This window comes from Rhea americana, unplaced genomic scaffold (assembly GCF_003343005.1).
Source record: "Rhea americana isolate MKP2758 unplaced genomic scaffold, rheAme1 scaffold_532, whole genome shotgun sequence".
In the NCBI taxonomy this organism is placed as follows: Eukaryota; Metazoa; Chordata; class Aves; order Rheiformes; family Rheidae; genus Rhea; species Rhea americana.
This window is the reverse complement of record NW_028186682.1, coordinates 87,572-104,933: the sequence shown is the minus strand read 5'-3', so window position 1 is coordinate 104,933 and position 17,362 is coordinate 87,572. Positions and strand designations below refer to the sequence as shown.

Sequence of the window (17,362 nt, the reverse complement as noted above, 5' to 3'; positions counted from 1 at the left end):
CCCTACCCCACGGGGCGTAGCGACTGGAGCTGCCTCTTACCGTGAGCACCGGGGCTGCCCTGCCCCGGGGGCACCGGGGCTTCCCCCTCCCCCCCAGCGTGGGCACCGGGGCTGCCCGGGGTCCCCCCGCTGGAGCACCGTGGCAGGCAGATCCTCCTTGCCCTCACTGGGGCTCCAGGACCAAGCACCTCCTGGGGTGGCTGCCCCCCCCCCAGCTGGGGGTTCCAGGGTGCTGGGCCCTGTCTCCCCCACTGGGAGCACTGGGGTTTCCCCCTACTGAGTGCCCTGGCCTTCCCCCCCACTCATGCCCTGCTTGCCAGGGCAGCTGTGGCCTCCTGGGGTTACCTGCTCTGCCTTGCTGTGGGACACCTCCCTCCCAAGGGTTACCAGGGTCTCTGGGCCTTGCTGCCCTCCTGGGACAGCTGAGGCTCTGGGTCCTTCTTGGGGGTTTAGGTGCCCTTCTGCTCCCTGCTCTGCGTTGGGGCTCCTGGGCCTCCCCTGTCCCTGGCACAGCAGGGTCTCCCCAGGAGYTGCGTGTGCTTGCCTGCTCCCAACCTCACCACCTTGTGATGCCCTCCAGGCTCCTCTCGCTCTGCCCTGGCTCCGTGGCTGCCAGGTGCTGCCTCTCCCTGGAAGGGGAGAGCGCTCTGGGACTTTGTGGCAATGGGAGGCCCCGGGGGAGAGGTTTTGCCTTGTATCTCACTTCCTCCTTGGTTTTCTCTGGCTGGGACCCCACTGTCATGAGAAATCCATGCGCCTGGAAAACTAACGGTTTTTGCACCTGCACAAGTGACAGCACCTGGAAGAGACTCGTGTGTGGCTTTGTTTCCTCATCCTGTGTGTTGGGCTTGATCCTTGGACAGGTGCYGTGCTGCTGTGTGCCACACAGGCAGCCTGCACCCAGGCCCTTTACTCTCCCCGCAAGCCCGTTGTGCTGCTCTTTGCATCTTCCACGTGGCTGCTGGTAGCAGCTGGAAGTTAAATCCTAACTCTTCTTTCTTCTGAAGTTCAGGGGAAGAGACTGTTTTGTAGTTGTCATTTCTTTAAAAAAACATTTTCTGCCCTGATAACTTAAATCAGGGCTTTCAGCTGGTGTTAATGAGGGTCTTAGCCCTGTTAATCAAACCCTAGGGAAGGCCAATACAGCATCTGTGAGCAGGGTCTGGAAGTGGTTTTGTGGGGGATTYCTCTTCCCTTGCACTGCCAAGAGTGAGCGGTTCTTTGGGCGCTTGCTTTGGAGCAGCTGGGTGCTGTGTGGCAGCAGCTGTGCTCTAGATAAGCCATCATTACTTTCGTGTGGCTGCTTGCATAAGGCCTCCCRTTAACAGGCACTCTGTCCAGTGTTGGCAGCAGGTGTTGGGCTGATCAAGATTGAATCTTTTGAGCCCTGAAGTGCTGCATGTGTGGTGTACCCAGGTGGGCTTGGGAGGAGACAGCCCTCATGTCCAGGGGCAGGTCCTATGGGGAAGATCTCTGCGGGAGAGAGAATAGAGAGGGGAGGGACAGCAGTCCTGGTGAATGTTGAAGGTCTGTTATGGGARATGGCTCAAAAGGGGTCTGGTCTAGCTTGTTCACAGAAGTTTTAAAAGATTAAAGAGTTTGATAAATCTGATGCTTTGGAGTATGGTGGCTGTTTCAGGAACAAAGCGAGGGATAAAAAGGTGATCGGAGAGAAATGTCATTCAGGGGGTGATCGACATATGGTGTGCCCAGATGGGGAGGCTAATGGAGACGTCCAGGCCTGAGCAGCGTGGAGGAGCTGCAGAGTCCAGCTCTCCTCTGGGCAAGAGGAGAAAGGAAAAAAACCTGCTGTATGCACTGGTGTTTTTTTCCTTCAAGARGAGAGGAAAAAAAGCAGTAAACTGGCAGCTCTTGGAAGGACAAATGTGGGCAGGTTTGCTTTTGCCATCCTGTGCTCTGCCTGTAACGCAGTCCCACCTACCAGGCTGACACAGCCAGCAAGTGCTCTGCTCCTCCGTGAAGCTGCAGTGATGCCCCTGCAGAGCCCTGCAAGATGCTTGTTCTTTCTGTGCTCTCCCTGCTGTTCATGTACAAAGCCAGTGCCCAGCCTAATCCGCACGTGTCCTCTCCTTCCCTCCCCAGAACTCCTCTGAGATGCCAGAGACCATTACCAGCCGAGATGCTGCTCGTTTTCCCATTGTTGCCAGTTGTACCCTTCTGGGACTCTACCTCTTCTTTAAAGTAAGTAAGCACCRTTGGCGGTCCCACAGAAATAAAAACAGCTCCTTCTTTCCTCCTTGCTGCTTAGCCCTGCTGTGTTTGCATCCAAGAACTCCAGAGGTGGGGCTGACTTGCTTTTGTCTTACCCCCTTGGAGCCCATAGCATTGGGACAGAAGGACTTTTAAGACTGTGCAGCTTGAATCTTCAGTGTTACCAGGCAGGACGATGTTAGACCTCTCCTGAATTCTACAGCCCTTGGGTAGTTCGGAGCTTGTTTGTGCATGTTGTTGTTCTGGAGGCAGTTGTAGAGAACTGRGTGTACCCATGAGTTCTGCCTACCTCCTTGGGCTGACCAAAGGTGCACAAACTTAGACCAGAGGGTGCCAGAGGCTTTTGATTTGCAAAAGCCTCTGTTATGTTTCTTGCTATACTACTAAAACCATCTCAGCTGTAGGCCTGGGTAATTGCTAGGTGAAGAAGAGCTTATGGACAAGCCAGTATGTGTTTGGGTGAAGTCTYTGAGACATGTAAATTCAACAAACTGAGTTAAACGACAATTTCYGAGTCTCAGATAAGAGATCTGAGCAGCAGGTGCTTTAGGCTGTGTATGTATGGAAAAAGGGTCTTGATTTAAAGCACCTTTGGGCTAGGCCTCTGCAYATGCCTAGCATGTGATTAAGCACGAGGAGGGCCTGGAAAAGCTGTAGGATTGCCAGCGCCGGGTGGGCCTGTCAGACAGTGCATGTGGATAGTAGGAGACCTTGGCAGCACGCAGCCCTCTGTCCTGGACTGCCCGAGAGATGGCATGGTGCTCCTGCCTGCTCAGGAGCAGCAGGCACCCTGGCAGTGGGGCAGGAGGTGGAGATTAGGGATTCAAAGGTGGGAATATTTCAGTTTAGTCTCATCTCTCTGCAYAGCAGTTAGTGTGCAACAGCTGACTGATGCTGAGACTGGTAAGCTGCTTCAGGCTGCTGTGCTTCACATGAGCTGACACTATGCAGATCTTTACCTGCTGCATGTGTGGGGCTCAGGCCTGCAGGCTGCAGCTGCTGTGTCTGACCTTTCCTAATGGGGGAGGCGAGCATGTGCCGTGGCCTGAGCAGCTGTGGAYGGGGTACGGAGGATGCATGGAGAACTTCCGCAGCAGAAGGCAGGGCAGGCTGGGTCATGCTTCCCTAGCAATGTGCCCTGCTTTCCCAGTGGTGCAGTTAAGTCTYAGGTTGCCTGTGTGCTCACTGGAGTTGCTGTGGCTCCTCTTTTAGTAGTAGTGAAGCAGAGCATATGTTGGGCACTGCTGATGGTGGGAGCACGCAGCGGCAGCCAGGCCTTTCAGCCTGCTGAAATGATCCCTTGGAGCCCGGCCCAGTGGCCCACTTCTCAGGGTACTCTGGGACCYTTCCTGCCTCTTACTCCTTGTTGAGACTGAGACACCAGGAAAAGAAGTCCTGAATGTGCAGTGTGACCCAGTTAAAGTTGCTGCATGATATGTGGCTTCTTCCTTTTTAGTATCTGCAACCTGCCATAAGCACTAGTATTCCAGCGTCCCTCCTTCTAGGAGGTCAAGAAGGACCGAAGGCCACTTTGGGTATGTCAGAGTGCCTTGCTGTGGGCTCTAGTGCACACTGAATCACGAGGGATGTGTTTGGTGRAAAGGCTGCGTGTGTGCTGTGAAAGGCAGGAGTTCTAATAATACCCTGGTAAACTGGGGCAGGGCGTGTGCTCGGCCCGCCGCAGGAGTGAGGCGGCGGGGAGCTGCTGCTGCTGCCCCTCTCCTGGGGCAGCCCRCGAGAGCTGTGTGCTGTTACACTCCGTGCTCAGTCTCGCTCCACAAGAGACGCTGGGGAAGCTGTGTCCTCCTTTCTGCAGTGCARGAGTTATTTTTTTGACCGAAGCAGCTCGTAGATGTACAACGATTCACAGGCTCCTTGTGCTTGTTCTGCAAGTAAATGGCTATTTCCTATGTATTTAACATCAGTGGTGTTAGAATAGTGCAAGAATTTGGGTTATTTCAGCTTTTCTTCCTGAAGCAGTGATGCAGCAACTGCCAATTACAACATAAAACAGTCTCTCATGCTAGAAACGGGGAGCATTTTGGTAACCCCCCTGTCAATTTTGTCTTGCAGATATTCTCACAAGAGTACATCAATCTCCTGCTCTCCATGTATTTCTTTGTGTTGGGTATCCTAGCCCTGTCCCACACCATCAGGTACAGTGGAGTGGTGGGAGGTGTGGCTAGGGCGGGGGTGTCCAAGGCTGGCTGTTCCAGGAGGCAGCAGGGGTTTAAGCTTATGGTGGGGTTTTCTAGAACAGTATTGCCTGGCAGCAGAGCCAGATCTCAGCTCTTGGGGTGTTTTTCCTCAGTAGAACTGAAGGACTCTGTAAGGACAGGCAGTACTGTCACTGCTTCACAGCTAGGGAAACGGACCCAGAGGGTACTGTGAGCCCTTCTCAGGGAAACCAGGGTCAGAGGCAAAGTCTTGAGAGTACCAGTGATCCAGTACCSTGCCCAGTGTTGCTGGGAGAGCTCCCAAAGGTGTGGGTGGCCACAGTTAGAGATCAGGACTGGCTGCACCAGGAAGAGCCAYGGTGGCAAAGAGCATGGTGCTCTTTGGGGTGGGGAGAGCTGCTCAGCAGCCTTGTTCCCTCTATTGGGACAGCCGAAACAGGCAGCTGGAGCTAGTGATAGTCCTCAGTGTCTTGCACTGGTGTTTAGTGTGGGGTGTTGAAAGCTCAGACCRTGTTTCAGTAACTGAAAAAGTAAAACTGGTTTCCTGTTTCCTGAACTCTAGGGGGCTGGGGACCAGATGCATTCCTTAGATCAGAGCTGCAGCTCTGCTTGGGCTTTGCACCCCTGTTCCCAGGTACAGGAAGGTTACTTTGTGGTGGCCAGCTCTGAGTGACCCAGGAACTGTGCCCGGTGCTGTGGGGCACAGGGTAGGTGTTAAGGTCTGGAATAGGTTCTCCCTTCTCGTTGGTGATGCTCTTTGCTGGCATGTACCCATTGCCCTAGAGTGTTTTGGGGGGCAGTTACCTACAGGCTGGTCAGATCCCTGGGGAGGACAAGTTCATGTGTGCTGCTTAGTGACTGGGACTAGACCTTGTGCCTGCCCCGATGTGAAACTTAGCATTTCCCTCATCTTGTGAGGGGAGAGGGTGGGGGCTTGATGCTTGCACTCTGACGCTGTCATGCAGAGGTGCWGGGGTTTCTGTAGAACTGACCTTCTCTACACCTCTTGTTTCAGCCCCATGATGAACAGATTCTTTCCTGCAAATTTCCCCAACAAACAGTACCAGCTTCTCTTTACCCAGGGCTCTGGGGAGACCAAGGAAGGTATGTGAGCTCACCAGTTTTCTAGGGGCCTGAATGTTTTCTGCCTTTCTATTCTGTTTCTTGCTTCCTTGGTATTTTGATTTTTCAGCCCTTTGGAAGAATCTTCTCAAAGACTTATCTCTTGCTCTGTGCTGTGCTTCTGTAGTCACTGTAAGCCTTGTTTGTCCAATGCAGAGCTGGGATTACTCTGTGCCTCTGGGTGTCAGGGAAATCCCAGAAACAAAGTGCTCTGAAAATGGACTTAATGATCAGAATTACATGTGCTACCTTTAATGTAATGCTGACTATTTATTCCCTGTCTTAACTGATTTGRTTTAAATCTCTGCACTAGTGAAGGCCCTCTGAGGAGGATCTTGCCCAGTAGCTTTACTGGTAGGAGGTTATATCTTCTAGTAGTACCACCAGGAGTTAACAGAGTAGAGAAGGGAAGAGAAGAACTGGCCCTTCCCTGCCATAAGACAATGTCTGTATCCARTTTCCTTATTGACAGAAGGATCACAGATGCTGTCCATGTGGCAGAGTCTGGCTGAAGGCAAAGACTTTGGCTCGCTGATGCGAGCTGCTTGCATGTGTGCTGAATTTGCATGTGGTTACAGTGGGCACAACCATTTGCCTGGGTAGAATCCCCTCATTTTGGGCCATGAGCACTGTGGCTTTGTGTTCTTCCCCTGCTTGTAACTCACTGGTTGCTGCCYTGCATGGGAAGGGAAGCTGCTCAGGCCAACCGAAATCAGTCTCCTGTGTTGTATTGCAGAAATAGTGAATTATGAATTTGACACCAAGGATCTCGTATGCCTGGCCATGAGCAGTGTYGTTGGGGTCTGGTACCTGCTGAGAAAGGTAAGAGCAGCAGCAGCATTGTGGGGAGGCCAGGGACTGGGCTAGATCAGACTTGCCTTGGTGCCTTTGCCCACCAGGCACCTGCTGTGGGGGGCCACGGCTCTGTGCTGTGTGATCCATCTCTCCTTTTCCTGTCRTTCTCAGCACTGGATTGCAAACAATCTCTTTGGCCTGGCATTTTCCCTCAACGGAGTTGAGCTGTTGCACTTGAACAATGTCAGCACTGGCTGCATCTTGCTTGGAGGCCTCTTCATCTACGACGTCTTCTGGGTAAATGGGAACATTCCCTAGGGGTGGATGCGGGTTGCAGCCGTTCACAGAAGGCGTGTGCAGGGTGTCACGCCTGCTTAGAGGTCACACACACTTGGCAGCCAAAGTTTCCACTTTGTCAGCCCAAAGGGGTGTGGTGGGGATGATGACAGAATTGAACACTGGCAAAACTCTCAGCTCAGCAAATGAATATTCTTTTAATTTCTGGCCTAGTCAAAGAGTCCAGGACTGGCCGGGATCTCCTCAGAGAGCCTTGCTGTCTTAGGCTATGTAGGTGTTCAGCATAGCAGTCTTGGTGTTGGTGACCTCTGTTCCTATATAAGGTCTCCTCAGTGCCTGCCTAGAGCTGTCAGTACTGCTCTCCGCCAGCAACGCCGCCCCGGTTTGGCTACGATGAACTTGCGAGTTCCACAGCGGCATTATACTGGTGGTCGTTTCTGATCAGCTGGTGTGTCAAGTCTTTCTCAGCTTCAGTGGAAGAGTTGCCAGCTCATAGTGAAGGTTCTTGTTAAGTGACCCTGTGTTTATTTTATTTTTTTTATTTTTATTTTTTGCCCTTCCTGCTACCTGCACCCACCTAACTGTTCCTGGGATATGCTAATCCTCCTTGTATGGGCTGTGTCTCAGCTCTGCCATCTGCCAGCTTTCTTGGCGTCCTTCTGTTCTTTTGCGCAAACACCAAGTATTGGAATGCCTCCAGTGGTTTCCCTCCAGCCAGTATGATGCTCTGCCATCTTCATTTTAAGGTTTTCCTTATCTTTCTGCAGTGGCACTGGGTTYTTCTTCCTCCTTAGTCTTTTGTAATATCTGGATTCCTTGGGCTTTCCTCTTTAACTCCACCTTCTGAATTTTTCTATTTCAAAATGTTTTAAAGCCTTGCATACCTTGAGGTCTGTCCAGCAGCTCTACAGCTGCCTGAGTAATTCTTCCCTCTTTAAGCCTGACTACCGTGTGTTATTTTGTACTCAGCTGGTGCTGCCCATGGTTTCATAGGCTTATTAAGTCCCAGCTATTGGATTCATAATGTCTGTGGGCCAGTCCAGTGCTCTTAGCTGAAGGTGATTCAGCCTTCTGACCAAGCACCAAGTGTGCTTGGGGTGTGACTGCAGTCCCTTCTGCACTCCTCCAATGCCAGAGGCAGTGTGGGAGAGTTCGGGACTGTGTAGACTACATGTCTCTAATTCAGGAGAACGTCTTTATATGTTTTGGAGATAGCAGCAACGTAATCTCTGTCACTGCTTSCCTGCTGTGGTCAATCCAGGCTTCCCCAGCAGAGTGCACTGTTGGGGCACAGTCATCTGTGGCTTTGCAGAAAGGCCTTTCTGAAGTGCAATTCCTCTTACTGTTCCCCCGTGCAGGGACCAATCGCTTGGATCTTAGCATGGATTTATTCACACTGAGATCCCAGAAGGATTTCAGGAAAAAAGCGGAGTTTATCATTGAACCGATGATACTGAGCCCTGCACAGTCTTGGGGTGATTTTTTTTTTTTATGGTGCTTTGTGGTGTTTCCCTAGTCCCAGTTTAGAGTCCTGCCACTCCATAGCAGTTGCTGCATGCTCTACCCTCAGATCAGGCTAGCAATGGCCAGACCTTGCTGCACCTTGTAGTAGTTATTCTGATGCCCAATTGCCTGCTTTAAGTTTTCTCTTTAGTCTCCAGCTCTTGGATCTTGCTCACCAGGTGCTAATGAGCTCTTGGTTTGTATGCCTGCTGCTGGTATACTCACAACTGGAAGCTTGAAGGAAAAAAAATAAATAGAAATCAGGGTTTGACCAGATATGTTTGATATGTTTACAGTCCATCCTACAAAAGAAGCCAATATTTAAAGCTGATAGTGCAATACAAATAAATTGAGTTGGAGCAAAATGCAACTGAGCTGACAATTGCTACAGTCCCTTTTGGAAGCTTGCAAGCAATAGCTACCTGGCATTGACTGGGATGCTCTCAGCTGAGGTTTCRTATCCTCAGATTGTCCTGCGTGTTATTCAGACTTTGTACTGAATTGGCTAATCAGAGCTGAGCAGAACTCARTGCTGCTGCCCCTACGTGACCTGTGACATTTTGTGTTGGGCAAGGACGAGGTGGTAGTTGGTGTAGCTTGTGTGAGATAAGCAATATCCCAGTTGGTGCTCTGAAAACAGGACAGCCTTGATGTACAGCCTTGAGCACTGTCTTATGCCCTCTTCCCTGGGAGGTAGACTCAACTGCTCCAAGCCTCAGAGTTTTGCTGGTGGGACTCATCTGCCCAGAGCTCTGTGGCTCTTTGACTGCTTCCTACCACTGTGGCTGCTCTTGACCCTGAGTCTGAGTGTGTGTGTGTGTGGCCTTGTGCAGCTGTTGTCATCTTGGACTCCTCTGCTTTCCCCTAGGTCTTTGGCACCAACGTGATGGTGACTGTTGCCAAATCATTTGAAGCCCCAATAAAACGTGAGTAGATCTTCCGTGTGTCTGGGGACACAGGGGCTGTCCTTTTTCTTGCTATTTCTGCCCTGTGTACCCTCTGCATTGCTGACAACAGATTCTTCTCCTGGAGCTCTGCTCAGAAAGTGGGGTCTGTGTGCGGAAGGATGCTGTTAGAAAGCTCCTTGCTTGTGACCTATTAAACTATTGTATAGTGCCATCAAACTCCAGTGAGCCAGGYCAGGTTTCTGGAGAGGGACCATTTACAGAGACCTAGGTGGGCTGGGTTAGTCAGCACCCGYGGAGGTGAGGATCTCAGCTGCCTAGTGTGGCCCAAAAGGAAAGAGGTGAATTAGTGCTGTTGTGGAGTATGCAGTGGTTTGAGTGCTGGGAGCTTCAGCTGAGAACAGCACATGGGGCGGGTTCCAAATCCCTGTTTCCTATTCCTCTACCTAGAGTTGACCCAGGAGTGAGGGGAGCCACAGAGGAGGAGGTGGCCCAGGGCACGGGGTAGGGCTGTTGTCCTGCTCAGATCCCTTGTTGCGAGGCCCAGCAATGCAAAGGTCTGCTCAGCGCAGGGATCCTTCCTCCCTCAGTGTGCCTCTTTCTGCTCTTCCTAGTGGTTTTCCCTCAGGACCTGCTGGAGAAGGGTCTAGAGGCTGACAATTTTGCCATGCTGGGTCTGGGAGACATTGTCATTCCAGGTAAGGATGGAAGAGGGGATCCTGTCCAGGGTCACCGGTCTGAATTGGCTGTGGGGAGTTGAGCAAGTGGCTTTGAGTGACCACATTCACGTTGCTCTGSCCCTGCTGGAGCCTTGTGGACCTCCCACTAGCCCTTGGTGCTGGGCAGGGCTGGGTCCTGGAGACTCACAGGGCTGGATGCTGGAGCTGGCTGCTGTCTCGGTGCCTGATGCCGCGAGAGGGCACTGTCAGCCCAAACGTGGCGCACACAGTTGAGCAGAGGGAGCCTGGCTGCTCCAAGGGCTGCCTTGCTCCCTGCTCAGTCTGCATGCTGGTCTCCATCCTCTCACTGTGTCCTTCTCCCCATAGGGATCTTCATTGCCTTGCTGTTGCGTTTTGACATCAGGTGAGTAGGAGATGGGGAAGGGTCTATAACAGGCTGGATCTTGCAGCATATTTAAGTTCTTTTTGTAGAGGAAAAAGAGGGGAAAATTGGGAGCAGAATTGTGTGCTGTCACCTGAGGCTTGGGAATGGGGGTCTTGGGGGGGCCTGCTGAAATGTGGAGATGCAAGAGAAAGCTCTGGGAAGGGCAGGCATGAACAGGAGCAGGTCAGGTTTGTGGGTAAGTCCTGAGTGCTGGAGGTGAATTGTGTGAGTGCAGGAGCACTGCTGTACGTGCACCTGGGAATGCAGAGACTGAGCCTTGCGGGGTGGATCTGGGGCAGCAGCACRGAGCAGCCCTGTAGGGCCTTGTTGGCTCATCCCCCAGCAGAGGCGGGGGGCAGTACCCTTGTGGTAAGGTGGAGGGAGGCATGGGAAGGAGCTGGGTGTTCTGGCTCCTGGGAAGCACTGTTGCTGTGGATGTGAATCAGGGCATGGCAATGCTGGCTGCCTCCGAGCTGCTGTTCACGCTGGGAAAAGCAGCTCCTTCCTACGCAGAGAAGTTGTACCTACCACCAGGGTGTAGCTTTCAGCAATTGCCCCACACTGAAATTCTGTGGCTCAGATGTTGCTGGGAATGAGCCGCTTCGTGCAACTGCGGTGATATGGCCGCGCTCCTGTTGTTGCATAGACCCTCCAGTCTGTGCCAGCTCTTCCAGGTGTTTCCACCCACATTCTGCCTGCACCTGCTGGGAATCCCAGTTCCCCTAGCCTGACCTGCAATAAAACAGCATGCCCTGAGAGAGGGGTGCCGGGGGAAGGCAGCACCTCCCTGGAGAGGGGAAGCCCTCTCCCCTGGCTCTCCAGTACTGCTTCCTACCACTTGTGTAACCACCCAGCAGCAGCACTGTGCATCTCCTTCACCTCCCGCCACCTCACATCAGTGTTRCCCATCTGGTCCTTGGCACTGCTGCCATGGGACGCCAGGGTGCTGCACTTGTGGCAGTCTCTGTGCTAGCCTGGTAAGCAAGGGCGGAGTGTGGCACCTTGCCCTGGTGAGAGACTTGAGRCAGCTGGGCTGGCTCCCTCTCTGTCCTGGGAGTTTGGCTGCTGGCATCGCAGGCCCCAGGCTGAAGGTAACTTTGCTCTGCCCCGTTTCTGTGTAGCTTAAAGAAGAACACGCACACGTATTTCTACACCAGCTTTGTTGCCTACATCTTTGGGCTTGGCCTGACCATATTCATCATGCACATCTTCAAGCATGCCCAGGTAAGCTCAGCTGTGCTGTCTTCACACAGATGCACTCCACTGGCTCTCAGACTGTAGGAAATGCTAGCTTGGCCACAGGATCCTGCCTGCATAGTGCCAGAAAAAAAGTAGATGTTCCCTCTCTTGGCTTTGCTTTTCCAGTATCTGTCTCCTGCCCAAAGCTCTGCCTCTGTGTGTGTGGCTGGGGCAATCCCTTTTAGGGAGACTGGCTCAGACCACAGCATTTCCAAGAGCTAAACATCAGTTGCACTGGCTTGTGTTTTCTGGCTCTCCTTAACCGAGCTGCCGTGAAAAAACCATTCTCGATGCAGGAAAGGGGCCCTGAGAGCATGCCTCTGCTGTGGGTGCTGTCACTGGTCTCTGTAGGAGCCCTTGGTGTGTTCATGGCCCTGGTCTGGGGCGCGGGGTGGGGGTGGGAGGGGGAGTGCAGCCTATAGATACTCTGTTGGATCTGGTAACTCCCAGCRGCTCCTTGGGCCAGAGGAGGTGTCTAGCAAGGCGTTAAAGCGGTGGGTGAGCATGGCAGCCCTTGCTCCTTGCAGCCTGCCTCACTAGGGCATGGCAGTTAGGTGCCATCTATGCCCTCACTAGCCCAAGGCTTGTCTCCTTCCCGGAGTGAACATTCCCTCCGCTCTTACGAAGAGCCTAGTGAATTGCTAAGCAAGAGGTGAGACCTTCTGCAGCTGAAGCCAGTGCCCCAGCCTKCATCTGCCCCTCCCTGGCAGCGTGAATGCTGGGCCTGGGCACTGGGACGTCATGCTGTGGGTTTTGCCTCACTGCAGCAGTAACTTGGCTCTTGAACCCAACTTTGARCATTAACCACTGTGTGCAGCACTGTGACAAAAGCTCTGACTGTGTGTGTGATAGGCCTGGAGGGGACAGGGCCAGCTTGTTTCATGCTCTTCCTGAGGTGTCCTGTGGTTTGGTTTAACAGTTTTTTCTGTTCTTTACAGCCAGCTCTTCTATACCTAGTCCCCGCCTGCATTGGATTCCCGCTTCTTGTGGCCTTGGCAAAGGGAGAAGTAACTGAAATGTTCAGGTGAGTGTCAGCTGTGGACGGAGCTGTTTTGCCTGCGGCGTTGGAGTGCATGAAGCGTGCAGATGTTCCCACGCCTGGGCACAGCTGGAGGGACGGTTCATCTGGGCATGCTCTGGGTGTGTGTGTGTGCCTGTGCGTAGGTGGAGGGAGTGGGTCTGTGTTTGTACACGCTAGCCCTGGCTCTAACCACCTCCTCGTAATTGTGTGGGAGCTTTGGTGCAGTACCAACAGGCAGGCAGCATCTGGTATTGCTTTACACCCCTGTGACAAACTCTTCCCATGAGCTGGCAGGCAGGGGAGGGTGGGACCGCACACCTGGTGCAGAGATACTTGGTCATTGTGTCCCAGGGCCTGTGGGTGGGGGCGAATGGAATTGGATCTAGCTGCGAGAGCAACTGGGGCTGGTTTGAGCACATCCCAGCCTCCCTGCTTGGGAGAAGGACCCTTGTTTGCAGCAGTCTTCCCCGCCCCTGGAACTGTGGACATGGTGGGCGAGGGGGGATGTCTATGCTGTGCTCTTGTCCTCCAGCCCTTTGCCATCCTCCTGCGCTCTGGGCATTAGCAGTGGACTGTCAGCGGGCAGTGTCAGTCTAGTTTGGCATTTCCTGCCTGGGCTTTCCCATCCTCTGAGCCATGCCAAGCRTGGCTTGGCCTGTCTGGGAGCTGTTTTGCAGCTGTGCTCAGCTGGCTGTGGAGGACTTTGGTAGAGCTCAAGGCTTTGTGGTAGCCCAATACAGTTTTTTGTTTGAGGATGGCTGAAGCAGAGGTGGGAWTGGAACATCCATCGCAAAGCAGAGCTCTGTTTCCTAGAGCACTGCTCAGCCTGGGGGTTAACATGTGGGAGGAGATGTGTGTCAAGGTACCGGGTGCCCTGCAGCCGCCTCACTCTGGGATGCCTGTGGCCCTAGGGGCARCCTGCCTGAGGCCCCAGCCTGGTCAGAGGGAAACCAGCAGCTGAAGGGGGTGTAGGCTCTTGCAGCTGTGCACTAGGGAGCCAGGCTGACCTCGCTTCCTTCCCCTCCCCTGGGAGATGCAGGTATATGTGTTCTCACCGGAGCTGTCAGCTGGGACTTCTCCCCAGCCCTTCAGCACCTGCCCACTCTTTGATGTTTGCTTCTGACAATTGCTGCTGCAGGCACTGAGTGTCCTGGGATCGTCCTTCCTGTGCACCTGGTATCCTGTAGCCACTCTCCACATGTGCCTGTGAGTCACCAGCTCACAGCAGCACCACCTCCCCGTTCCAGGAAATGCATGCTTGGTGAGAGACGAGCTGCAGGTCCGGCCTGTGTGTCAGCAAGGAGCTCGTTGAGCCTCACAGCAGGGCACAGAGGGTTAAGGCTTTGGCAGAGCACCCAGCCGCGGGCGCTGAGCGGAGCGCTGCCTGTTTGTCCTAGCTGAGCCTTCCAGAGCAAATGCAGGAGGCTGGCACAAGCCGTGGGGGCCTTGAAGGTCCCCAGGGTCAGGCTCCCCCCTTGAAGCCACTCCAGTTGTGGATGGAGGAAACAAGATGTGATAGGACTCRTGCCTGGAGGCCAAGAGCCTCCCTCCCCAGGTTTCCCACCAGCTGTAGTGCTCTGATGTGCCCTGTTCCTCCGAGTGCTGGTGGTGCCTTGGAGCCAGTAGCTCTCCTGTGGTCTCCGCTGGCCGCCTGCATGCGGCTGTGGCTGAGCTGCCCTGGGAGGAGGGCTCTGATGCTGAGCTGACTCGGCATGGCAACAAGGGTCTGACATGGTGGGAGTTGGGACCTGAGGGCCCGTGCAGGCTGGGAGGGTGGCCAGTGCTGCAGGAAGGGTTGGAACCAGGTGGGCCTGTGCTGCTGACATGGGGAAAGGGGGCAGGTGGCCAGCCAGCACCTGGCTCAGCTGTGGCTTTGAGGCTCCCAGCCTTGCAGAGCCTCCCAAGGCAGGCAATCACCTTTGGGCTCCCTCTGCTTTGAGCTACTCAGCAGCCTTCTGCTGTCAGCAGTGGGAAACCTGATCTGCCACTCACACCTGCTGTAGATCTGCCTGTTGTAGAGCTGCATGAAAGGACCTGCCGTGTGTGCTGGTCTGCTGTCTCCAGAGCCCCTGGGCCAGTCTGCCTACTGTGCACATCTGTGGATGAGTGCCCAGGCTTGTTCTCCTGTGGGCTGCAGCTGCCTGGCTTTATGCATGCCGGCAGGAGCTGCCTTTTTCCCAGGCCTCAGTCCTTGTTCTTCCACGCTGCAGCACTGTCCCATGCCCCAGGGCCTACAGGCAAGGAGAGTTTGGCCGGGAGCCCGTCAGGCCCCCTCTGGCCACTCTAGCCTGGCTAGCAAGTGGTGAAGGAGGAGGAGAAACCGGACTACCTGGCTGTGCAGGGTGGTGGGTTTGCAGCTATCTTGCTCAGAGACTATTCCTTTTTCTGTTTCTCTCTTTCCCTTCTGTCCTGTTCTTCCCCTCCCTTTCCTTTCCTGCTTCCTGTCTCTTCTGCAGCTATGAGTCCTCTGCTGAAATCTTGCCACACACACCAAGACTTACCCACTTCCCCACCGTGTCCGGCTCGCCGGCCAGCCTCGCTGATTCCATGCAGCAGAAGCTGTCCTGTCCCCGCCGACGCCGGCAGCAAAGCCCTAGTGCCATGTAGCAATTGCACACGGTGCCCTTTCTCTGTCTGTCGCCCTGGCCAGGTAGGGGCTCTTTCCAGCTCTCCCTGTTCCCCTGACCTGAGAAAAGGCAATAGTTGCCACCTYGCTGCTGTGAGTTGGCTTTCCTGCCCTTCTTTGCAGGAGGACTGTGAAGGGGGCGAAGGCTCGACTTCTCTACCCTAGTGCTCCTTCCCGGCCTGGCCTGGCAAGCTGCGCTCCCCCCTTTCCTCTGTAGCCTTTCGTTAGGGCCCGCAGGTCCAGTGTTGTGGGCATCTGGCAGCCAGAGGAGCGAGTCGCAGGGTTGCTGTGCTTGGTGTCGCTGCGCCTCCCCTCGCTAAACAGCGCTCCAGGCGCTGGCCCCCGGCCAGCCCCGCTCGCAGCAGCGCGGGGGAAGCGTGGCCTTATCCAGGATATCCGACTGTCGTCTCTGGAGCGAGGATCGGCCCTGAAAGGCGGATGCATTCCGAAGCGCAGAAGCGGCCTGRTGCATCCCCCTGCGGGGGCTCGGCGAGGGCTGCTGCAGCCCCTCYGCGTGCTCAAGCCCCTCGCTGAGCACCTCCGGGCGTGTGGGTGGTCTGGGGGGGGTCGCAACGAGGGATGGTGCTCATCTCCCTGTCCCCACGGGGATGGGAGCAGGCCCTGCCTTGCAGGGGACCCGGTGGCCAGAGCGAGCYGCCCCGGGGGCGGCTGCACGCCCGCCCCTTGGCACAGCTCCCGCCSTGGCGTCCCTGCTCCCAGGAGCCTGGCGGCTGCAGGGGGGCAGCGCCTGCAGCTCGGAGCTGTGCTGCCCTGGCCCTGCTGGGCATCGGCACGTGCCTGTGCCTAAGAAGGGCCAAGTCCCAGTAACCCCTCGCCCTCTTGTGCCTCTTGTCCCCAGCTACGAGGAGAGCTCTGCCCCTAAGGAGGTGCCGGGGGCCTCCAAAGAAGAGACAACAGAAGCTGATAAAAAGGAGAAGTGACCTTGCCTGCGTGGGCCAGGCCTGGTGCTACTGGGCTCGGGCCCCTGCCAGACCCTTCGCAAGTGACAGACGACRAAACAGTTGTGCAAGAGCATCGTGTTGTGTGTGTGTCCGGAGCAGCCGCCCAGGTGGGGCGCCGATGTTCGCCGCATCTCCCCATCGCCCAGCCCAGCCCGGGGGCTGCCCAGCCACGCTCCCTTTTATTTTATTGTCTCCTTCGTGGGTACAAAGTGGGTGGGGGGTGAACCACAGGCCCGTTTTTAAATTTTGTATTGTGCACTTGCTTTCTCTCATATTAAACCATCTCAAAGGAAGGAGTTCGTTCCGGCTGGGCCTGGGAGCGGGTGTGCTGGCTGCTGCGTGAGCTGCTGCTGCGCCTCCCTGCGCTGCGCGGGCTCCGTCTGCCCCGGCAGAGCCGCCCTCCGGGCTCCGCGGCAGCGCTCGGTGCCTTGGCAGAGGCYGCGGTTTGCTCTCTGTGCCTAGGGAGCTGCTCTCCCGGCTCTGGTGTTGCAAGCTGCGCTGGCCCTGGGCTTGGCCCCGCAGCCCTGGCGCTCTGTGGTCCGCGGGGGCTCGCAGCTCCCGGGGCCGCCAGGGCTCAGCCCCGGGGCCTGGCTGCGGCCCGTGGGCGCCTGGCTCCATCCAAGTGACCGTCCCCTGCTGTGAGGAGCCTGTGACCGGCCGCCTCCGAGGCCACGCAGCCTCCGTGAAGACGTCGGGCCGTGGCTCCTGTCCCCCTGGTTAAACGGCCTCGGCTGCAGGCGTCGGGGCCGGCCCCGGAGCGTGGCAGGAGACGACGGAGCGGGGATCCGGCTGCCCCGAGGCGCGCAGCCTCGGCTGGGGCTGAGCCTGGGTGCCTGGGACGGAGAGGGGTCCCGGCGCCTCCGCGGCTGTGGAGACGAAGCCGGCGGGATGCCGGGGGGTAAGGGCCGGGCCCGCTCGGGGCGCGAGGTGCCGGCCGGGCACCGGGGGGGCCGGGGCCGGGCAGGCGCACGGAGGAGCCGCGTCTCTCCGGCCGTGCCCACGGCCAGAATAAACAGAGCGTTTGCTGGCTTGGCAGCCCCTCCACAAAAGCCGTATTGAACTATTATTCCCCACGTCGGCTGCGAGCACTAAAAGTGGCGCCTCGCGTTCTGCCATCTAATGACCCTTCGCAGTCTCCTACAGATGTTTTCTATGACTTACAGCTCCTTTTCCAACAGCCCTGTCCTCAAAAACAAGAGGGGCCACTTTAATTCCAATTAAATACCTCCAGCTAAGCAAACASTGTGCAGCAGGGCCTGGGCACGGCGCGGCCGCCAGGCCCGGCCCACAGAGTCGCTGAGTCTAGACTCCAGATGTGAATTCACCAGCCTCGAGTGTCCCATGGAAAACGACGCCGGCCGCGCAGGGCGCTGCGGGCC

General features: G+C 55.6%; 1 protein-coding gene across 1 annotated transcript in view; it reads left to right on the top strand.

The window, feature by feature from the left end:
* Positions 1-16,276, top strand: part of HM13 (histocompatibility minor 13) — a 24,606-nt gene extending 8,330 nt beyond the window's left edge. The window contains exons 4-14 of the mRNA XM_085318394.1: positions 2,104-2,202; positions 4,306-4,388; positions 5,425-5,513; positions 6,268-6,353; positions 6,498-6,623; positions 8,995-9,052; positions 9,646-9,729; positions 10,078-10,114; positions 11,257-11,359; positions 12,313-12,398; positions 15,881-16,276. Coding sequence (XP_085174520.1) covers positions 2,104-2,202; positions 4,306-4,388; positions 5,425-5,513; positions 6,268-6,353; positions 6,498-6,623; positions 8,995-9,052; positions 9,646-9,729; positions 10,078-10,114; positions 11,257-11,359; positions 12,313-12,398; positions 15,881-15,962 — 933 coding nt within the window. The 3' untranslated portion in view covers positions 15,963-16,276. The remainder of the gene's footprint in view (positions 1-2,103; positions 2,203-4,305; positions 4,389-5,424; positions 5,514-6,267; positions 6,354-6,497; positions 6,624-8,994; positions 9,053-9,645; positions 9,730-10,077; positions 10,115-11,256; positions 11,360-12,312; positions 12,399-15,880) is intronic.
* The last annotated feature ends 1,086 nt before the right edge of the window (positions 16,277-17,362 follow it).